We start from the raw sequence: 25,034 nt of genomic DNA, 5'->3' as shown, positions 1-25,034 counted from the left end.
ACTAGATACGGCCTGTAGACTCCCTAGGATACGACGTTGCTCTGATACCAAGTTTGTCACGCCCTAAACTCAAGGGGCGCAACTGGCTCCTAATGCCAAAACTCAGGCCCGAGCCGACCCTGCTGAACCATTTGCTACTAGAACATGACAGCCACACGCAATCAAGAAAACAAACAAGTATATATCGGCTTAAAGCTAAGCCCTCGACCGGCAAGGCCCCTGTTAACAAATTTGCAAAAGAAACAGCTACTCCCAAGAGTTCATATAAAGAAATTGCCAACTAGCACAGAAGTCCTGATTGGGCCGTCAAGGCCACCATGATCTCTATACCAAAACTAAAAGCAGGTATATAACAAGACAATGCATCACACAACTAACAAGCTTCAGCAAACCAACAAAACTAGGCCAGCATGGCCATAACGTAGCTATAAACCCCACACATTAGTCTACAAGCCTCTAAGAGTAGTAAAGATTGGTGGGACAGGGCCCTAGCCTACCCATAAAAAATATATACAACAAAAGCTAACAAACCTCTAAACTCTGGCAGCTCCGAAGGAAAGGGGCTAGCCAACCGGATAGAAGTCAATCCTGCTGCTGAGGAGGTCTACTCGGTTGTCTATTGGGACCTGAATGCATGAATGCAGCGCCCCCAGGCAATGGGGCGTCAGTACAAAATAATGTACGGAGTATGAAAGGTAATAGACTATGAGCAGGTATCCTAATATACCGGAATAATTCGATAAATAAATCAAGAATAAGATAAGTGTACTGACCTGCTCCTAAATCTAAACTTATCAAAAATAATAAAACAACAACCTAACCAAGCCCCCATAAGCTCGGCAGGTACAAACAACAGACAAGACCACCTACTCAGGCCACCATAAGCCTGGAAGGTGCCAATTAGTCTATATAACCCTATCGGTAGTCCCCTAGCCCCGTAGGAAGTCACATAGCCCTCTTAGGCATTAATATATCCCCGTAGGCAGCACATAGCTCTCTTAAGCATCAACATAGCTTATAGACAACTCATAGCCCTCTTAGGCAACAACATAGCCATGTAGGAAGCACATAGCCTTCTTAGGCATAAATATAGCCCTGTAGGCAACTCATAGCCCTTCTAGGCATCAATATTGCCCCGTAGACAACTCTAACTCATAGCCCTTTTAGGCATCCATATAGCCCCGTAGGCAGAACATAGCCCTTCTAGGCATAGATCACATTCTTGCAGCTAACCACAATAGCCCCAAGGGCAACAATAACAATCCAATCGCTAAAGCGAGTAATTTAGTTATAAGAAACCTATACAAATAGCCTCTAAGATGTGTCCAACATAGGGACGCTACTGACTGAATAAGAATTTCGACAAGGGAGGATTATATCAACTCGAGCAGCCAACAATCAACAATAACAGCTACAAGTATATCAAGGATAACAACCTAATTACATTACTCCTAAGCTTTAAGGAAACATGCCGTAAGTAGGGAATAGCCTTAACATACCTTTTTTTGCTGAATTCACGTTGCCTGACGACTTTTACTCATAACCCCTCGATATTACAACAAGGTAGGACCATCATCAACACACAAAAATAGAAGATACCACGACAATCCGATAAAAGATATGTATTTCCGTTGCAAATTGCTATTTGCTGCTTATAAAAACTAGATTCGATGAAAGAAGGGTCTTACCTCGATCTTAAGTTTGTAATACACCTCAAAACCTTCAAATATGTCCAAACCCTTGATGTCCCAACACTAAAGTGTGATATGCTACGAAATCGATAAAACAAATTATACCACGATGATGAGCCCAACGCGTAGAACAACTTTCGTCAAGGACTTAAGTTGAGAAAATCTATACTTTAGTTGATCCTAGAAATGGGTTTCTCAAATTTTTCTGGTTCTTAGCTTGAAAATGAAGAAAAGGTCAAAGAAGAAGATGTATATAAAGTTCCAACGACCTATGGCCCCACCTCACGTGCTTGCTTGCGCAGTCCCACGAAAACACAAATATCTCTCTATTCTGAAGTTGTATGAACAAATAGTTTGATGTGTTGGAAACTAGACTCATAGACCTTCGATTTCATAGGTCGTAGGCTCCATAACTCTTTATATATTTGGAGAAAACCTCCAAGACATTTGACCCAAATTTTAGAGAAATCTTTAAAAAGGAACTTACGGTAACTTTCGCCAACTTTCATTTTGCTGCTTACCTAACTTCAAAACTTGAGATACCACCCTTGAACACTTAAAATATGACATACCACATCATTCTTAATTTATTACCCACTCTCCTGGTCTTTTCGTGAAGATACGAGTAATTTTATACGTTTCAAAAAGGCGGGGTGTTACAATAACTTTGTTAATAAAGTTGCTAAGACTGATAGGCCTTAGATCAGCAAAAGAAATCACCTTTTCTTTCTTAGGAATCAAAACAAGGTTAGTATGAGTAATGGATTTTGGGAGTGTTGTCCCTTTAAAAAAAGCAAACACTACCTTTACTATATCATCACCTATTATCCCAGCATTCCTGATAAAAGTGACCAATCAAACCATCAGGTCCACTTATACTATTCCCATTGAGCTCAAAGACCACCTTTTTAACCTCCTCAGCAATGGGAATCCTATTAAGCAATTCATTATCTTCCTCCTTAATCAAAGAGGGGATTGATCTTGATAGAATTTGATTCTTGAATATCACTAGAAAATTGATCTTGATAGAATTTGACAGCCTCTTCCCCAACCTCACTACCTTCAGCCCATGTACCATCAGCTTTCTGTATTTTGGTCAATTCTAGTCTTCTCCTTCTACCTTTTACAATGTTGTGGAAGAATTTGGTGTTCCTATCTCCTTCAATAAACCATTTCATCCCAGCCTTTTGTCTCTAGAAATCCTCTTCAAACTTCAAGTATTTGGTATATTCTGCTTGAGCTCTATTCAGAATGGATCTATTAGCAACATTAGGAACATCCTCAAACAATTTTTCTTTGATTTTCAGAATATCCTCTCTTACAATTAATTGTTTGAAAATATCCCCAAAACTTTCTCTGCTCCACTTTGCCAGAGCTAGTTTAGTCTTCTTCATCTTGATCTTTAGGTTAACAAACACATCATCAAAATAATCAGCATCCCAATTCTTCATAATCAGCTCTTTGAACCCCTCATTTTCCGTCTAACAGTTGAGGAATCTGAAAGGTTTGAGGAAATGGAAAGATTGAACCCTACAAGACAACAACATAGGAGCATGATCTGACCCTGTCCCAGCCAAATGTTCCAAGTCCACATGACCCAACCCTTCCAAAAAGTCCTGATTCCCCACAACTCTGTCTAGTCTTTTAAAGATACATTCCCCATCATACCTCCCATTCCACCAAGTGAAAGGGCTACCTTTGAAATTAATATCAAATAGCTCACAAGAATTGATACAAAAAGTAAAATCTCCCGCCTCATTTGGATAAATAGGTAAACCCCCTATCTTTTCTTTAGCATCCATAATAACATTAGTTCCCCCCCCCCCCCCCAACAAACCGGGGAAATTCATATTATGCCCAATTGCATACATTTCCTCCCAGAATAACAGTCTTTCAGCAGTTGTACACTTGGCATAGATAAGTGTACCAACTATCTGATGCCTACTAAGGAAAATCATTTTAATAGTCAATTGTTGTTCAGAGTTAGACATAACCTCCACCTGAATATCTTCTTTTACAAACAACCAAATCTTCCCATTGATGTTATAATTTGCGTATGCCATGCCTAATCTCCTTTTAAACTGCTGAATCTGCCTAGTTTCTTGAAAAGGTTCCATTAAGGTAACCAAATCAAATTTGTGATGTCTATGAAGCATTTGAACTCTATAGAAAGAATGATTAGATCTGACTGATCTAATATTCCATATTAATGCTTTAAAGATCATTTTAACATGGCTCGACCAGACCTCACAAGGTTAGTCCTAATGGGCATATCCCATTGAGGCTTACTTTTCTTCTTCTTTGATTTCCCTTGGGGGGAACCTCCTGCATTTGTATCAACCTGAGCATGATCACTTTGATGTTCAACTTCATCCCTGTCTATTACTAATTCATTTTGTTGTGAGTTTGCCTCCTCCACTGGTGTGCTTTCTTTGACTGCTGTGTTATGAGTAACCAAGTCATGTAATTCTTTGATAGGAGAACTCTGTTTGATTGCCCCTGGATACATGACTACTGCATTAATATCTCTTATCCTCCTAACATAGTGCAATTGATCTTGTTTGCCAAGTGAGCAGTCTGTAAGGATATTCATGTTCTCAGCATCCTCAGAATTAAGAAGAAGGTCCTCCTCAAACTCCAACATAGCTATAACCACAACACCATGTCCACCTACACTGTCTCCATGTAAGATCTGATGGTCCTTGTGAACTACCAAAGTTTTATCCTATAACTCAATTTTCGGGAAATATGTTTCATTATACTCATTTTGTTCCTCACTTACTACCTCCACATGTATATCTTCATCAAGTAGGTCCCTATTATCATTTGTAACCTGCTCTATATTTTGCAGGTCAGTATGAAGAACCAGAGTTTTATTTAAATCCTCAAACTCCTGAGAAGGCATCACATTGTTGGCAATCATCTCCCCTGATTCATCTCCTTCATGCATGATTTCTACATTTTTGTCCTTGGTGTTTTCCATGTTATTTGCTTCACTGTTCTTAAAGCCTTGATTACCTGCTGTGATTGTATTTTTGTAGAAGGAATTTGTAGTCCATTCTTTGGTATTCATCTTCTCCCCCTCCACTTTATGTTTTTCTCCATCATCCTGCTCTTCATTAAGAGCATTAAATGAATTGTTGGTCGCAATATCATCCTTCTTTATTTCCATGCCTGCAGTAGTAACCTCCATATCTGTGTCTCTGATGAATCTTCTGTTGGTCGGGTTCCACTATTTTTTAAGGAACCTTGGTGATATGATCACTTTTTTATCCTTTCCTCCCATAGCTGTATTCTGTTCTTGTTTTCTCAATTCAGGGTGGAGGATTCTACATTCTTCCTCGTTGTGACCTTGTAATTTACACCTCCTACAATACTTGGGTAGCATGTCATACATTACTTTCACCTTTTCCACTCTTGACGAAGTTTTTTCTTCAATCTCAATCTCCAGTTCCATATATTTAGGCAGATCTTCTAATAAGTCCAGTTGAACCTTGACCCTAGCACAACTAGGTCTAGTTTTGTTGATAATAGCCGTATCTAATTAATTGGTTTACCCACTGCTGATGCCAATGAGAAAATAGCTTCTCTCCAAAAAAGGTAGGCCAAAGATCAGGGAAAGATATCCATGCCATAGCCTGAGATGTTTCTTCATCAACTCTAAACTTCTCATCATAAATAAAGGGTCTCATAGGATAGTAAAAACTTGCATTATCAGTGATGTAATAGGAAGGCTTGGACATTATATTCACAAAGTCTTCAAACAGTTCGAATCTCATCAATTAGACATGCCTATGTCTCAGCAGCCTATTTGACATGATCCTTTTATATTACATTGTTTAGGGATAGTTTGTCTCAACTCATCCATCTCAGGCCATCCATATGAGAACTTTCCTACCACAGCATATTGAAGATTCTCCATAATGTTCATTCGTGTTACTTCTTCCTCCGTCCAAGTAACCCTAGGGATACCATTGTTAAACGTAGTTTTCTTGGAAGGTACTGTTAGGAGTCCTTTTTTTTTATGCAAAAGCATTCAAGCTACTAGGTTTTAACAAAGCTGCATATTTTCCTTCCTTAAATCTGATTGTATCATCATTCTGCACTGCAGGCTCATTAGGCAAATTATTAGGATCCTTATCGCTACAAAAGGGAGTTGTTAGACGGATTTTATGAGTAAGGTTGGGGAAGTGATCATGGGACGTTAACGGGATTGACGGACCAGTCACCAAAGACGACTGGCCAGTGGCCGAAATGGTCATTGTTGTTACTGGACGATTTTGGTTAGGGTTTGCATGAGAGAGAAGAGAACGTTTGTACTAATAAAAATATTTGAGTAAATATGATTTGAACTGAAATAACATAAATCGAACTGAAATAATAAAAATCAAATTGAACCGAATTATTTTGGTTCGGTGTTCGGTACACTTATTACAAGAACCGAAAACCAAAAATACCGAAATTGAACCGAATTACCGAATGCCCAGCCCTATAATCAGGAGCGGACTAGTGTTTTTTGTTTTCTTTCACTGTTTCAATCGGTACCAACCCGACCCATTTTCGGGGAAGTGGGTTCTGCCCGATTCGATATATCGATATCAAAAAAATCAATGGGCCGGGCTAAACAGGTTTATTTTGATAACTACTCAAATTTTATTGTATTGTTGTGTAAAGACTAATTATTTTGCTACGCGAATTTGTAGTGATCGCATTCTTAACTTTTTTTTCTCATTTTATTTTTATTTTTATTTTTTAATAATCATATTTTATCATATATCTTATCTTTTTTAAGGTAATTCTATTTCTTATCCTAGTTTTTCATAAGTTTATTCTTTAAATTAATGATGAGTTACAGTATATCATGTTAAAAATGATATAATTACCGATAAAAACTATGGAGGAATAGTAAATACTCCTTCATTGTTCTATCTCCTATAATGAAAGAAGTATTGTCTAACATGTGATGAATGTTTAGATTTAGTAACTTGTCCCTGTTAGCAAACAAATTATTGTCTCAGTGCTATCTAATGCTCATATTCCTACAATTCATAAAAAATAATTGTTATCGGTATTGGTATAATTACACAAACTAATTGCTTAATAATTAATTTTCGTGTAATTTGCATCTTTGATAGGTCATTTATATTTATTTAACTATATAGAACAATACAAAGCGAACGAACAACTCCCAAAGTAGGTAAGATTTTAGGGAAAACTATACAAAGTACACCTTAAAAATAATTATTTACGCGAAATTATCTCATCCCATATTAATTTTGAAATATCTAGACGGTCAAAGTTATTTATCCGAGATGCCCCTTAGTTTGCATGGATCAATGCTCTTTTTGTTCTTCTTTTTTGTCTTTTTATTTATTGTCTTTGTACTTCAATTATTACTTTTGACCAATCATTTATTGTATTTATACTTCAATTTATTACTTTTGTCATATTATTTATTGTCTTTATACTTTAATTTATTACTTTTATGTTGTCACTGATTACTTTTGTCATTTTCTTATTTATTATTCTAACTAGGAAATTTGTCCGCGCTTAGCGCGGTGGTTAAAATTTTTAAGGGTTAATTTTACAAAACTCACCTCCTCTGTGGTTTACAATATTACGTATACCTTCCTTATTTTGATTTTTTTGTAATCATTCTTTAAATTTATTTAAAATAAATATAAATTAATTATAATTTGACAACTTTGTCCTTTTGTATTAATTTCTTCATATTAATCCACATTATTTTAAAACATGATTTATATAATGAAAGTTTTAAAAATAAATCAATATGAAGAAGTGTGATTCTTTGTTTGGTAAAAAAGGACATGTTTATATATATTTATATAATATATATTATAGTATAAATTTATTTGTGTTGATTTATTTTTAAAATATTTATTAAATAAGTCATGTTTGTAATAATATGCATTAATATGAAGAAATTATTACAAAGAAGGACATATTTTTCAAGTTATAATTGTTTTATATTTATTTTAAATAATTTTAAAGAATGGTTACAAATAAAATAAAATAAGGGATATAGGCATAATATCGTAAACTACATAAAAGGTGAGTGTTAAAGAGCGAAACCAAAAGGAATTATTAATTTTTGATCTCTATCTATGTCATGTCTTCTTTTTCTCCAGTTATAACATCATTAATTGTTCTAATTACAATTAATATTGAACAAAAGAGAGAATTTATTCTTAAGCAATAAGCTATATTATATATTAATTAATTTCATTTCTATTGTACATAGCAAATATTTCGTAGTAAATTATGATACACAATACATACAAGCATTTATTGGCAATTGATCCTTTTAATTTCTTTTAATCTAAATAAAGTTAAAAAATATTTTCTATAATTGTTATTAAATAAAATAAAAATGAAATGAAAATTAAAAAGAAACTAAAACAACCATTGAGTTACATATTTTTTGGCATATACTATTTCCCTATCGTTTATCCTTCACTAATGTCTCTACTATTATTTTGTTCCTTTTTCTCCCTATATGTTGTACAAGTAAAATAACACATAAAAACAAAGAAGGTAAAAGAATTGTATACAAACGACAAAGTAGTAGTGATTCAACTTCATTAAATTGAAGTTTGCTAATAATTACTTTTAACAATTGAAGAAATGAACAAATCCGTTACTGATTTAAATGCTAAGTATTGATGTTTATTACTCAATAAAAACTAATCTCCTCCTCATAATTAAGACTCATAAATATGGTTATAATAAAAAGTTGTAATTTTCATAATTATATATAATAAAAATAATATAAAAAGGATAAAGAAATAAAAATATTATAATACCAATATTCTATATAAAAAATAACTATAAAAGATTAAGTATGAGTAAAAGAATCATATACCTTTTTATAGATTTTTTACAACAAAATGTTGGAAAATTTGTCAATTGAAGAACAAAACAAGAAAATAAGAGTAGCATAAGCCTTTCAGCCTTTTGTTCTTATTTAAACGGCGTTTATATATTTATATTGGTAATTGTAATATATATATATATATAAATGGCCGACATGATGGGACCTTTCTTTTTGACTTTTAGAAAAGAAATATTCCATTTCTTTTTTGCTCACGTAAGTGCTTACGTCGTCTTTTTTGTTTCTTCTGCCTGCTACATTTATTCAGCTTCATATATATATATTAAAAGGTTATTTCGTGTTATTTGGTTATAATATTATATTATCTTTTATTCTATTACTTTTTATTAAGGTGATGTAGCACCTCTCTATGGCCTCCATTCATATTTCTCTTTTTTCTCTTAACACACTCATTAAAAAGATAATGTTTGACATGAATATTATACTAATCTTACTCTCTCTCTCTCTCTCTCTCTCTCTATATACATATATATTTTATTTTTATGACACTCATTAAAAAGATAATGTTTGACATGAATATTATACTAATCTTACTCTCTCTCTCTCTCTCTCTCTCTCCATATATATATATATTTGATTGTCATGTTTTGACTTGGCATGAAGTTTAACAAAGTAAAGAAAACTTTTTAATTTTGTGGTTTACTGCATGATTGAGACACTCCTCTATGATGCCATGATAATCTATAGATATATTGTGATGATATCATGGAGGAATGTGGAGTGTCTCACTGAAGGATTAAAACTGACAATGGTACTATGTTAGTATACAGATGCAATGTGATTGTATCATGAAGGATTGGAGTATTTCACTGAAAGACTGAAACATATATCAATGATACCATGAATATATATATATATATATATATATATAAGAAAACTTCAATGATACCATGTCAGTATATAGATATACTCCAACGGTATCATGAAGGTCTCGCTATAGTATTGAAGCGTACATCAATACATGATTTGAGGAGTGTTGCAGATTATATGAAATAGTCCTTAATGATATCATTGGAGGAAATATATTATGTTGTGATAATATCATTAATTAAGAAATTATGAGTTCATTTTTTGAAGGACTGCTCATTTGTCAATGATAGCATGTCATTATATATATATATATATGATAGCATGTCATTGAGAAATGAGTTAATTTTACATGAACAAATGTAGGAACCTTAATGATACCATAACAATATATATCATTAATGTATGAGTAGTTTTGTGAATGAAGGAAACCTTAATGCTATCACAACAATATATAAATATATTGTGATAATATCATACATAATCCGAGGAGTGTTACTAATTATATAAAACAATCCTTAATGATATCATGTCAGTATATAGACATATTGTGATGGTATTATAGAGGTCTCACTGAAAAATTGAAGGAGGCATGAATGTTATCATGATGGTATATAGATATATTGTGATGGTATCATGGAGGTATCACTGGAGGATCGAAGCAAACATCAATGATATCATGATAGCATATAGATATATTGTGATGGTATTATGCAGGGTCTCACTAAAAGATTGGGGAAGGCATCAACGATACCATGACATTATATAAATATATAGTAATGGTATCATAGAGGTCTCACCGAAGAATTGAAGCAACAATCAATGCTACCATGAAAATATATATTAAATTAAATTGTGGTAAGAAAATAAAGAATATTATGATTTGAGAGGGAAAAAAAGAGAAAAGAAAAGGAAAGGAACAGGAAATAAAATAAATTGAAAAATGAAATAAAAAAATACAAAAATAAAAGGAGCCAATAAAGGAGAAAAAGGGGAAAAAAGGGAGAAAAATAAAAGCAAGAAAAAAAATTAATGAATAAAGAAATAAATGAGAAAAAGAAAAGAAAAAAAAGAAAAGGAGTATATAAAATATATTTTTTATTAATTTTGATTTTAATAAGTAAGTTAATGATTTTAGTATTTTTTTAATTACTTCTTGTTGTAGTCAAATTATTTAATTTTCCTACATTTTTATTAGTCTAAAAAAGGTTAGCTACTATAGTTATTTTTGAATTTTATTATATTTTTTTTTTAAAAAAAAGACGAAGGAAGAGCACAACCTTTCACATGAAAAGAAATGTTGAATCTTTCCCAAAACAAAACAAACAAGACAATGAAAATACAAAAGAGCGTTAATGTCATGATGACGTCAGACTGATGAAAGAAAAAAAATAGTCATTTTGAGTAATTATTGAAGTGGCATCAAAATAAAGGGGTAGGAGTGTGCAATTACTTTATTGATATGGGACATGGACTTAGTTTTTCCAAATTTTTGATACATTAGAGTTTTCAAAATTTACACTTCATGATATCTTTAAAATAATAAGATAAATAAGGTGATACTTCATTAGAGAAAAGCTTCAACAAAATATTATGGAAAAATATTTTTCCTTAAAACTTTTATGTTTTAATGAAACAAAAATTTTGGGAAAAAATTAAAAATAATTGCAATTTTCTTGGCTCTTCACGCACCTATATCGGGTGAACCTCATTCTACATGTCAACTCCACAAAAAGTGTTAAATTGATACAAATTTCAAATTGTGTAAATATTCGATATGACTATTTCTATATTCTAAGTGTCTAAATAAAAAGTTATTCCAACTTAAATATCTTCTTATGTGCTCAACCTTGAACCATGTCTTGTCCTTCTTTTTAAAAAAAAAAGAAAAAAGAAGAGAACTTACATAATTAGACAAACATGTGATATGTATTTGCAATATACCATTATAATTTGAAAGAATTATAATTTGTAGTTATAGTTAGAATTTTGTAGTTATTTTCTCTCTCATATCTTCTTTCTCCCTCGCCTCTCTCTCTACACCTCGCTTGTCTTTCTCATTTCTCTCTGCCTGTCTCCTCTCCCTGACCCCCCTCTCTCACCTCTCTTTGCCTCCTCTCTCTCAATGCAAATGATAACAATTAATTCTACAAATACAAATAATAACATTGATCAATTACACGAATAAAAATGATTCAACTATACAAATCTTTTTTAGTGATACAAAATACTAATATACATGTATTTGCTGGTACAATATTGATACAAATGATAACAATCAATTATACAAATACCAATGTTGAACTTCATACAATTATATTCGCTAAAAGAAGGCTTAAAAATGAATGCATCTAACACAAATAGTTCTTGGTGGTTCAAGAAATTCTGTAAATATCTAATAATTTAGATATGAAACTCACGAAACAGTGATAGTTTGAAAGAGTTCTAAACAATTTACTCAACAAAATTTCCATGTGTGTACTGCCACTTGAAACCCTTTGGAGGAGCTTTTGAACTGTGATCTTCACATAGCATGTCATTTTCCCCTGCGGAATATTTTATTACAAGTTTATGCCACTTGAAACCCTTTGGAGGAGCTTTTGAACTTGTGATCTTCACATAGCATGTCATTTTCCCCTGCGGAATATTTTATTACAAGTTTATGCTAATTACGGGGTGTTTGTAAACATCCAATAATTTAGATATGAAACTCATGAAATGGCACCAGAAGAGTGAGCTTACAATGCTCGACAATACATATATAAATGGATACAAGGTTGTTAAAGAGAATAGCCTTGAAACTTACAAAATTACAAAACAAAAGTAAGAGTTTAGGAAAGTAAATAAGACTTTTGAATCTTGTGATCTTAAGTTAAATATATGTCAAATGTATAAGAATCAAGATGTCCTTTTATCTTGAGGTCTTAAACATATTAGGTGGAACGTTGAAATTAAGTGTCCATTTGAATTAGCTTATTTTTAGGTGTTTTTAGCTCTTAAGCACTTCTTAGTTTTGAAAGTGTATGAAAAGATAAAAAAGTGCTTTGGTAGATCTAGCGCCATTTCCCATTCATCAGGCTTGGGAGAGGAGGTAGACGCTCCACCACCCGAATCCTTTCCTGCGCAGTCTACCATTTCTAACAACAATTCATAAAATAAAAAAGAGAACGAAAGAAAAAGAGACAGAGTCCAAACGCTTTCCATAATAGGTACACGAGAAATGTCTGGATTAAGCACTCACTTTTAGGCAAAAAAAGCTTTAAAATAAGGTATCCTATACTTATGACTTTTAGCTTCCAACTTACAAGCTACATTTTTTAAACCCATCCAAACAAACTCTAAATAGTTGCTAAAAAAAGGAAAGAACCATTATTTTTTAAAAGAACTAAAAAAAAGTAGACCAAATAAACTGAAATGTTGGGAGTATGTTTTCATATACAAAAGTTTACACATTGTACTGGACCTTTTAACTCATGAAGCAATACATTCTCAAATTGCAAGAGATCTCACCTCATCGGCTTTCAAGAGGTCTTCTTCATACTTATACATATGTTTCATATACACAACTTCACACAGTTTACTGAAATTTAACTAATGAAGTTGTACATTCTTCAAGTTATCAAATTGCAAGAGATCTCACCTCATACACTTTCAATATGTCATCTTCATACTGATACATATATTACATATACACAACTTCACACATTTTACTGGACCTTTAAATCATGAAGCAGTACATTCTTAAAGTTGTCAAATTGCAAGAGATCTCACCTCATACACTTTCAATATGTCATCTTCATACTGATACATATATTACATATACACAACTTCACACATTTTACTGGACCTTTAAATCATGAAGCAGTACATTCTTAAAAGTTGTCAAATTGCAAGAGATCTCACCTCATCCACTTTCAATGTCTTCTTCATACTGATACATATATTTCATATACACAACTTCACACATTTTACTGGACCTTTAAATCATGAAGCAGTACATTCTTAAAAGTTGTCAAATTGCAAGAGATCTCACCTCATCCACTTTCAATGTCTTCTTCATACTGATACATATATTTCATATACACAACTTCACACATTTTACTGGACCTTTAACTCATGAAGCAATACATTCTTAAAGTTGTCAAATTGCAAGAGATCTCACCTCATCCACTTTCAAGAGGTCTTCTTCATACTTATACGCATGTTTCATACACACAACTTCACACATTTTACTGGACCTTTAACTCATGAAGCAATACATTCTTAAAGTTGTCAAATTGCAAGAGATCTCACCTCATCCACTTTCAAGAGGTCTTCTTCATACTTATACATATGTTTCATATACACAACTTCACACATTTTACTGGACCTTTAACTCATGAAGCAGTACATTTTTAAAGTTGTCAAATTGCAAGAGATCTCACCTCATCCACTTTCAAGAGGTCTTCTTCATACTTATACATATGTTTCATATACACAACTTCACACATTTTACTGGACCTTTTAACTCATGAAGCAGTACATTTTCAAAGTTGTCAAATTGCAAGAGATCTCACCCCATCCACTTTCTAGAGGTCTTCATACTTATACCCCCTCATGAACCTTCATCATTTCGAGTGTGCTGACACATGAACCAGGTTAGGAATTTGTCTAACCTAGACGCTTTTTCGAGAATGGATTCATCAAGCTTGGTCAGAATTTTCATTGGTGCAGGTGGTGGGTCTTCAGTAATTATGCAATGAGATATGTTGTGCACTTTCAACTTTTTTAATCCCTCCAATATAATAACCAAAGCAGGTTTAGATAACACCGTGCACCTCACACTCAGCAGTTTCAAGTTTGGAATAAATGATACCAGTGCAGATGCAAACAGCATATCACAGGGCCCTATTATCTTGAGCTCATAATTTTTTTTTTGCTACTCCTCCCAGTTTCCTCAATGAAATATGCATGATTTTTTTATACTAGGCATCGTTAGTGATTCAAGATCTTCCCATATATAAATAGCCCTGCATATTGTTTGCCTTTTATTTTGTTCCAAGAAGGCATAACAGGGCGTTTAAGCCGTGGACACCTGAAAAAGAGAAGATCTAATTAGATGTCTTATTCATTTTCACAGTAATTTTTGCTTCTCCAAGAATAATGGAAAATCATTGGGCATCTGATATCTATGAAACGATGCTTGTTGTATGCTTTCTTGATTTAAGTTATTATTATTATACAAGATCTCATTATAACACTGTAGAAAGATGAAAGTTTATTGAGGGAATACCTCTCAGCAGTAAAAGTCAACTGATTGTCGTTAACATACAAATTGTAATGCAATATCAATATTTGTATGTTTCCATGACTGAGGTTCAAGAAAATATTTAGGACTCGGGTCAATTTTTCTTGAGACGGACTGTCGACATATACGTAAGGCTTCCTTGAGATTCTGATGAAATTTGATTGCAATACCGACAAGTCCAGCTTTTTCCAGGGAAGTTGATCACAACGAGCCAATCGCCACATATTACAAACATGAGCAAGTCCAGCAGACAATTCAAAAAGGTCAAAAGACTGAAGTATCTTCACCAAGATATCATTATCAAGGTCTTCCCATTTCCTTACAGGAGAATATCCTTCCTCCATCACAAAAACTCCAATCTCCTAAACTCCTGTAGAAACAAGAAAGGTTATTACTTCTCTAGATCCATCACGAAAATTTGAATTCCTGATGTCAAATTAATGTTGTTGATCACCATTTTGTATTCTTGTATACTTAGACCATAAAGAAGAAAAAGTTAAGCCATGCAACACCAAGAAACATAGAGGAATGTACAAATACATCTGAGGAATACTGGGATGCCCAAAAGTGAAGAAACTAGGAAAATATGAACTGGAACTTAAGTTGGTTGTAGATAACAACAGAGAACTAAGTTCTTGCTGCCATAGCTGTCAGAAGTATCACATTTTGGATAAAAATAATCATTATTGAAAGCAAAATTATACAAAAAAGGAGGAAGTAACATTGATTTGTACAAAAAATTCCCTAAAGAGGAACATTCAATGCCCTGAGCAGAAGGACGGAAAAGCTGAAAACTTGTTATATATTTTGAAGAACAAGACAAGTACAAAGAGAACTGGGGAATGGGACAAGTGTCTGCTGACAAAGATACATATAGTTTCCAGGAATCAAATAGAAGGGAATGCAAAAACTTACTCCATCCCTTCCTATTTTACGTGAATGGGAATGAAAATAAATTAGCTAACCTCATTGTGGTATGTTAGCAAAGAGTAGTAGTTGTTAAAAAACTAGGTGGAAGGAAAAAACACCATGTCAAAGTTTGACTACCATTCGTTGAATGAATTCCTTAAACTTGTGTGGTTCATACAACAATAACTATGCCTTAATCTCAAATGTGTGGTTCCTTTGTAACCATTCGACTCTACCCGGGTTCAAATTTTCAATACGACTTAACAACAACTTAATTGGAGTGATATGGAAATTAAGGATCATATAGCCGACTCTGACTTGTATGGGATTGAGGTGGGGTTGTACTTTACAACAACTATGCTTAAAAGCTAAACTAGTAGAGGTCAGCTATAGGAACACTCAATATCCATTCTGCTCCATTTGGAGAAGTTTCATTCCAATATTAAGATAATTATTAAGGATTCTATATTTTTCTTTGATAAAGAAAAAAAAAAAAAAGAAAAAAAAGGACTCAAGCAACATAAAATATACCTTAGTCCTAACCATTGAAACTAGTATGAATCTTGTGCGTCATTTATATATTTTTTTGTTTTTTGGCTAATTCAACAAGAATCTCAAGAACTTGTAAATCCTTTGAGACATTTTTGTCCATGTGATTGAATTGTTACCTCGTCCATTTTAAAACATTGAACCATCACAAAGTCACACTGGTGCATTTGAACTTCTAAGGTAGTCATTTCCAAACTATAATTAAAAGCCTTCTTTTCTTTTATCCTCTACATGTGCTTTTTGTAACTTGGCATAATCATTACTTATTTTTTCTAGTTTTGTATGAACACACACCATCATACCATTCAGATTTTTACAACACTCATTTTTTTATAACGTCGGACCTTAGATACACAACATTCATGCATACACCATCATTGGTCTCACAACTGTCTTATAAAGCCTATCCTTCACGCTGGTATGTATCTGCTTATCGCATACCACTCCTCCATTTCAACTATAGGGCTTTAACTTATGTGTTGCGTCTTCGTCTATCAGACTATCACACCATTGACATGGAAACAGAGCCTAGACATATGAATGATCTATGTGAACTCACTTTGATGATCTCAGACCTGAATAAGGAAGTGTTGTTGTAAATTAACGATCAATGTGATACTAGTTTATCCTTACAGTAAGGAATTAATAAGAGAAATGGAATCAAATATTTTGTAATGTCCTAAAATAAAGTGTCATATAAATTGGGAGAAATAGAGTGTTGATAACAACCGTTCAATAGCAGAACCAATGATAGTTAGTAGTGGGATCTGTGTATGACTAAATTCTAAATTGAAAGCTAAACTAACCAGTAAAACTGATGACCTGGAAGCCAATGCCGACCCAACCTCTGTGTGTGTGTGCAGGGGGAGGGGGGAGGTTCATGTCTACTTAAGCCATCTCTTACTCAAATTCACCAGTGATGTCTGTGAATTCTCATTAAAGTTAAGATCATGAATATCCTACCAAATACAGTATATCCCTCCAACCCAATATCTACACTTTTCAATTGCTTTCCAAATAAAGTGAGGAAATTTAATCATGAGATTTTGTTAGGCTGTTCTTTAAACTTTCTTTTCATAAATTTGTAAGCTCAAATGTACTACTCTTTTGCATCTTCTGGATGCTTTCAGTGAAACTTTTTACTTCGTCAAAATAAATATAGAAAAATCTTTCCCATCAATCTCTCAAACTACTAATCATGTATCTAGAGTTTACAGGCAAGATGCCCCGAAACCCAATTTTCTTTTTGTAAAAAGAAAAGACGGAATAACCGAAGCACCATTTGCATTTAACATACGCAGGTAAAAAAATTGAAATAATATTCCAAAAGAATCTAGTTTCTCAATTGGAGTACAACGAGAATTGAATCATCGCGATAACAAAATGATAAATCACAAGTAAATCAAAACCAATCTTGACAAAGATTTAAACTTTAAGAACAAAAAAATCTGCATTTGATCATACTACACTAATAATTGAAACGCTGAAAACCAGAAACAAAACTCAAACAAGTATAAATTCAAACCTGTATGGGTAAACCTCAACTGTTTCTGCAGTTAAATTCCATCAAGTACCAAAAAAGGGGGAAAACATTTCACAAGGTATACACTGAATTCTCCTAAAACCCACAACAACTTTTGGAATCAAGATCCAACTTGAATAAGAAATTAAACCAAAAAACAACCTTAAAGAATGGAAAAGAAGGAGAGAGATTTAGGACACGCCTTTAGAACATAGGTAAACTATTGTGAATAACATACAAAGGTTGGATAGTTGGTTCACTTTATAGTGTGTAAACGAATGGGTGAAACATGAGGAATGATAGTGTAGCTGTGATGATGAGTGAGATTCGGATACGCGGAAATGACGATAATAACCCTCATACATTAGCAGGTGCCCAGCTGTCAAACATTAATCTTATTGAGAGCATCCACATATAAGTGTCCTCATATCTACACCTACTAAAATTTGATTCTGGTCAACAGTTTTAACCTTTTTTTTGCTTATTATGAGAATAGCTAAAAGTACCATCTTTTCTACATGTTTTTGACAAATGAAAAGAATTTTATTTTCTTCCTATATAGAAAATATTTGTATTAAAAATTCTCTTTAAGAAGGTGAACTAATGTTATAGATTTTTTTTCTTAATTCTTATTGGGATTTTGAAGAGAATTCTTAGTATACATTTTCATAATCACGCTTCACTTTATTATTTAGGTTTTCAGCAAAAACGTACACGCTTTTCTTTACTCGAAAAAAACAGTTGAATTTGTTATGAGGTTAAGGTCACGTAGAATGATTGACTTGCGAAATAGAGATCAAGTATATATGTAGTTTGGCAAGCGTGTAAAGAACGCCAATAAACACTGAACTCTTCCCTGGCACTAGAAAATCACCCTACTACCCATTCTCTCCTCCGGGAATCTTATAGTATGAAAATCTCACCTAACACCCAAGTAATATCCCTGGGTCTTATTGATCTCCCCTTGCATGGTGCAACTTATACATGGACAAGGGGAGAGGACTTTCTGCAGGCTTCCAGAATTGATAGGTTCTTAATTTCCGCTGAATGGAATGAATTCTTTGGAGTTGTGAAGCAGGTGGCCCTACCAAGGGTTCTCTCCGACCACAGTCCCTTAGCCCTAGAGAGTGGCGATTGGACTTCTGATCCTTCCTACTTCAAATTCGAGAACATGTGGCTGCAGCATGAAGGTTTTCATGATATGGTCAAAAAATGGTGGCAAGGTTATATAGTAAATGGCTCTCCAGACTTTATACTCTCCCAAAAATTAAAATTTTTGAAGAAAGACCTTGTTACCTGGAACAAGGAGGTCTTTGGTAAGCTAAATTCCAGAATCAGTAAAGCCATGGATGATCTTCTGCTGACTGAACAAGCAACTGAAGGAAGGGTCCGGTCTCAAGTTGAAAAGAACAAAATATTGCAATTACAACTAGAGATTCAACAATTAGCAAAGGCAGAGGAAACCTCTTGGAGACAAAAATCGCGGTGTCTATGGTTAAAAGAGGGGGATAGGAATACAAAATACTTTCAAAGAATAGCCAACTCCCACAGGAGATACAACCACATTGACAGATTGCAGGTAGGAGATGACCTCATTGAAGGAAAAGAGCAGGTGAAAGAGGTAATTCTTGACTTCTACCAAGAGTTATACTCTGAAAACGAATCATGGAGGCCTACTGCTTCTTTTGAGGGCCTGGGCAGTTTGAGTTCTGAAGAGAAGAATGCTTTGGAGCAGGCCTTTGAAGAAGAAGAAATATTGAATGCAATCAACTCATGTGCCCCAGACAAAAGTCCAGGGCCAGATGGCTTCTCTATGGGGTTTTATCAGAAGTGCTGGGGAATTATCAAGCAAGATATTTTGGGTGCGCTCAATCACTTTCACAACAATTGCCACATGGTGAAATCTTTTAATGCCTCTTTTATTGCACTTGTCCCTAAAAAGAAAGGTGCGATAGAACTTAAGGATTTTAGGCCTATCAGTCTTATTGGTAGTGTGTACAAAATTTTGGCCAAAGTGCTCTCAGAAAGGCTAAAGAAGGTGATTGGGAATCTAGTCTCTGGTTTTCAGAATGATGCTTTTGTTCAGGGAAGGCAAATCACTGATGCAACACTTATTGCCAATGAAGTTCTAGATTGGAAGCAGAAAAGTGGTACTCCAGGACTGCTTTTTAAACTTGATATTGAGAAGGCGTTTGATAAATTGAGTTGGTCCTTCCTTATTTCAATCCTAAGGCAAATGGGATTTGGAGAGAGATGGATTCGGTGGATCAAGTATAGCTTCTCCACCATAAAGTATTCTGTACTAGTGAATAGAAGTCCTGTGGGTTTTTTCTCTCCCGGTAGAGGCATCAGACAAGGGGATCCCTTATCACCCTTCCTTTTTATTCTGGCTATGGAGGGTTTGAGTAGGATGTTGGAGAAGGCTAAACAACTTCAATGGATAGAAGGCTTTGAGGTGGGCAATGGTTATGGTCCACCAGTCTCGATCTCACATCTTTTATTTGCTGATGACACCTTGGTTTTCTGTGGAGCTAAGAAATCTCAAGTGCAATATCTTAGTCTCACCCTTATGCTCTTTGAAGCATTGTCAGGTCTCCACATCAACATGTCTAAGAGCACTATATACCCTGTAAATGAGGTCCCTGATCTGGAAGACATGGCAGCTATCATGTGTTGCCCTACTGGCTCCTTTCCCACCACTTACTTGGGTATGCCTTTGGGTGCTATGAATAGATCATCTCAAGTTTGGAATGTGATTGTGGAAAAGTTTGAGAGAAGGTTAGCCTCCTGGCAACAACAATACCTCTCTCTAGGGGGAAGATTAACACTCATCAATAGTGTATTGGACAGCATTCCCACCTATTTTATGTCCTTACTCCTTATGCCAGCTAAGGTGAAACAGCGACTTGACAAAATCAGGAGAGACTTTCTCTGGAAAGACAACAACAAGGACCACAAAATTCACCTTGTTAAATGGGCCAAAGTCACTTTGCCAAAACAATATGGAGGATTGGGGATAAAAGACTTGGCCTTACATAACAAGTGTTTGCTATTGAAGTGGCACTGGAGATACAATCAAGAGGCGGCTGGCTTGTGGAAGGAAGTGATCCAAGCAAAGTATGGTAGTGATAGTCATTGGTGCTCTAATAAAGTCAGTACCTCTTATGGCACGGGGGTCTGGAGAGATATAAGGAAACTGTGGGAAATATTCTTCAGTGATGCCTCACTTATGGTGGGAAATGGGGAACATATTCAGTTTTGGAAAGATATTTGGCTAGGAGACACTCCTCTAATGAATGCTTTCCCAAGCATTTTCCAGATTGCATCTCATCCAGACTCAACCATCTTGCAGTACAGGGAAGACAATGTGTGGAATCTGATCCTAAGGAGAAATCTTAATGACTGGGAGTTGGAAGAGGTTTTTAGCCTTATGGCCACCATTCAGACTAGTGCAATCAACAGTCAACGCAGGGACAAACTTATCTGGAGACATAGCAGGGATGGATCCTACACAGTTAAAGCATGCTACCTTCAACAAAGCTCCAAGAAGACCGTAATTGATCAATGGCCATGGAAATTAATCTGGAGAACTAAGTTGCCACCTAAAGTTATTTGTTTCAGTTGGATTACTCTAAAAGACTCTTGCTTGACTCAGAATAATCTCATGAGGAGGAAATTCCAAATAGTCAACAGATGCTACATGTGCTTGTGCAACTCAGAATCTATTAATCACTTGTTCCTTCATTGCACAGTTGCAACAGGCCTATGGAACATGTTCTTCTCATTTTTTGGACTCACTTGGGTCATTCCAAGATCATTGAGAGAGGTTTTTGTGTGTTGGAGTTCTTGGAAAGTTGGGAAGTCCGTCAAGCAGATCTGGTCTTTGGTTCCAGCCTGTATTTTGTGGTGCTTATGGACGGAGAGTAACAAAAGATGTTTTGATGGCACCCCAACTCCCATCTCTACCTTTAAAGCAAGATGTTTGATTACTCTTTTTGGTTGGGGTTAATCTCTCTCCTGTACTTAGTGTCGATTCTTTCCTAGAATTTATCAGCTCCATAGATCTCTGCTGTTAGCTGTTTAGATAGCTTTTTTTTTGCCTTTTTGGGAGCTGATATTTCTTTCTTTTGTAATCTGTGCATCTGCTTGATGCTTTGTTAATGACATTCTTCTTACTTAACCAAAAAAAAAAAAATTTATCCCTTCTCCACAAACCTACCCCTAATTCCTCCCAATATATCTCTTTGGATACCCCATATCTCCATATATCCCTTCCCACCACAATGGATTTCTTCCCGATGTCGTGGGAGTTCATAAAACCAATATTTTGGGGGCAATCAATCACTTCCACTAACACTGCTATATGGTGAGATCATGTAATGCCACTTTCACCTCATTGATTCCTAAGAAGATTGAGGCTATGGAAATGAGAGACTTTAGTCCTATAAGTCTTCTTGGCAGTGTCAATAACATAGTGGCCAGACTTTTAGCAGAAAGGTTGAAGAAGGTAGTTGGGAAACTGGTTTCCAGTCACCAAATGCATTTATCAAGGGAAGACAAGTAATTGAAGCATCCTTAATTGCTACTGAGGTCATGGATTGGAGGATTAAACCAGGAGTCTCTGGATTCATGTGCAAGCTTGATTGAGAAAAGGCTTTTGACAAGTTAAATCGATTTTCTATATGAAGAAAATGGGCTTTGGCACCAAATGGCTTAAATGGATCAGATATTATATCTTCATAGTCAAATACTCAATCTTGATAAGCAAAGGACCAATGGGGGTTTTCTCTCCACATAAATGAATCAGAAAAGCTAAGCCTCTCTCCCCATTTATGTTGATCTTGGCTATGGAAGGACTACGCAAGATGTTGGAAAGGCTAGATAGTTGCAATGGATACATGGATTTAGAGTGGGTTCAAACTCAGGAAACACTTTGACCGTTTCTCACTTACTATATGTTGATGACACTCTAATTTTTTGTGATGCAAAGAAGTCCCAAGTCCTCTAACCTGAATCTTACACTTATGCTTTTTGAAACTTCATCAGGTTTACACATCAACATGTTGAAGAGTATTATCTTACCCCGTTAATGATGTCAATAACACAGAGGAGCTTGCAGAAATTTTGCGGTGCAACATTGCTTCACTACCTAGCACTTATTTAGGTATCCCTTGGGTGACAAATTTAAGTTTGTCATATTTGGAACGGGGTGGTGAAGAAATTTGAGAAAATATCAGAAAATATCATTTACTTGGAAACTTCAATATCTCTCTTTGGGTGGAAGACTTACACTTATCAATAGTATTCTAATTAGTATACCAACCTATTTTATGTCCATATTTCCCATCCTGAACAATGTGCGAGGATCAAGAAACATTTCCTATGGGAAGGTGTTATTTTAAGCTGATTTGAAGTTTTGATGATTTAACAAACTTCTGGATTTAACAAGGTACCTAGTCAAGAAAAGACTGTACGTGAAAAAGACAACATGACAGTTGTCTAAAAGCTACCACAACTGCCAACATGTCTTTTCATAGCAGCAGGCTCAGCCAATGGCTTTGTCCCAAGGGGTTTGTGTCCATTTGATAATAGTCTCTTCTCCAAAAACTCAACATAAGTTTTGGAAAACAAAGTTTTAAATTTTGAAAATTCATAAGCTTACAAAGAAAAAACCATCTTCAAGAAAGAACACTGCTCATACTCAACAAGGGACCTGATGCCTCATGGAGTGCTGAAGCGTCTTTGTTGTATTTTGAGCTTTGTGTTTTGTGTTCTTATATTGTAAATCTACTCCTAAGTTATAAAAGATAGTAGATCGGCTGCTTGTCTAAGTCTTTAGGTTGAGTCGTATTAACTAGAGTTAGTTAGTCGAATCATCTATGTTTTAGTCAAGCCTCCTTACATCATTGTTTTGATGTTCTCTTGGGTAGAGTTGCTTAAGAGTGACAACTAGAGTTAGTTGATGTGTGGGTGCAGTAGAGTTGCTACTTGTTTATGCTCTTATCTTCAAGATCTGAGTTGGTGGCTAGAGTTAGCCTTGTTGGGTTCTTGAAGTCTAGATCAACTAGAGTTAGTTGGTTTAGTGGGCAATAGAGAAATTGCTTAGTTTCCTTTGTAGTAGAGTTGCTACAGTAAGAGGGAAGGGATTAAGAGTTTAATTCCTAGGTTACAAGAGTTTGTAAAGCTCTGTTTTGAGAAATGGAGTTTGGGTTAAGATGTTGTTAGTACAGGTCGTGGTTTTCATCTCCCTTGAGCAAGGAAGTTTCCACGTAAAATCCTTGTGCTTGATGTACTTTGAGTTATTTATTTTCCGCACTATTATTCTGTCGAGGGACCTAGTCCAGTGATCACTGGTTGACGCATACATTCTAACATAAGGCAATAGCAACACTCACAAGTTCCACCTGATAAAATGGGACCAAGTTTTGCTTCCAAAATGCAATGGGGGTCTTGGGGTTAAGATCTGGCAATTCATAACAAATCCTTATGAAATGGCATTAGAGATTTGGCTCTGGTGATGGTAGCCTCATGAAGGATGTGATCATTGCTAAACATGGTAGGAAGTACAACTGGAGTTCTAACACCGTAAATCTGCCTTATGGAGTTGGGCCTTGGAAATATAGTCTCTAAATTCTCTGATGGAATTCCCTTCAAACCTGGGGATGGTGTGTATATCAAGTTCTAGAAGGATTGATGGTGAAACAATACAACTTTCATGGAGGAATAACCCAATTTCTTCAACATTGCTATGGATAAGGACTCCTCAATTGCTCAAAACAGGACCAACAACACTTGGGATGTGCATTTGAAAAGGTTATTGCAGGACTTGCAACTTGGGAGTTTGATCGAAATGTTAGCAAAGGTGGAAGCTCACAATTTTGATGAAAGTAAACCAGATAGGCTAAGGTGGGGAGGCAAAGGTATATTCACAGTGAAAGAAAGATATACACAAGTATCCTAACAAAGTCAAGTACCTGATAAATGGCCATGAAAGCTAGTATGGAAGACCAATCTACCTATGAAGATTAAATGCTTCAGCTGGATCACACTAACCAATGCTTGTCTTACTCTAGACAACCTGAATAGGAAAGCATTGCAGTTGGTCAACAGATGCTATTTTTGCAAGATAGTTCAGGAGAGAGTCAGCCACCTCTTCCTTCACTGCCCATTAGCATATGATCTCAGAAATATGTTCCTATGTTTTTTTAATTGAAGTTGGGTGATGACACAAAGATTCAGAGATGCTCAGACTACAGACAGTTGGCAAGACCATCTGCAAGATCTAGAATCAACACCAATGCTATACAGACTTTTTAAGTTATTAACATTTTTGTTACCTCTTGGACTATAAATTCA

The 25,034-nt window shown here is 34.9% G+C and overlaps 1 protein-coding gene across 2 annotated transcripts in view; it reads right to left on the bottom strand.

Annotated features, from left to right (window-relative positions):
- LOC102601515 (F-box/LRR-repeat protein At3g48880-like) overlaps positions 1–24,751 on the bottom strand; it is a 48,293-nt gene extending 23,542 nt beyond the window's left edge. Inside the window, exons 1-2 of one of the 2 annotated variants that reach the window (XM_006353263.2) lie at positions 24,653–24,751; positions 14,684–15,068 (exon numbers count right to left, since the gene is read on the bottom strand). In XM_006353263.2, coding sequence (XP_006353325.1) covers positions 14,684–15,042 — 359 coding nt within the window. In that variant the 5' untranslated portion in view covers positions 15,043–15,068; positions 24,653–24,751. Of the gene's footprint in view, positions 1–14,683; positions 15,069–17,681; positions 18,223–24,652 lie in introns of those variants that run through there. The other variant, XM_015311294.1, reaches the window with a different exon arrangement.
- Positions 24,752–25,034: the final 283 nt, after the last annotated feature.

Source organism: Solanum tuberosum, unplaced genomic scaffold (genome assembly GCF_000226075.1).
Source record: "Solanum tuberosum cultivar DM 1-3 516 R44 unplaced genomic scaffold, SolTub_3.0 scf00154, whole genome shotgun sequence".
Classification (NCBI taxonomy): Eukaryota; Viridiplantae; Streptophyta; class Magnoliopsida; order Solanales; family Solanaceae; genus Solanum; species Solanum tuberosum.
The sequence above is the reverse complement of the archived record's forward strand: the minus strand, read 5'-3'. Positions and strand labels throughout refer to the sequence as shown.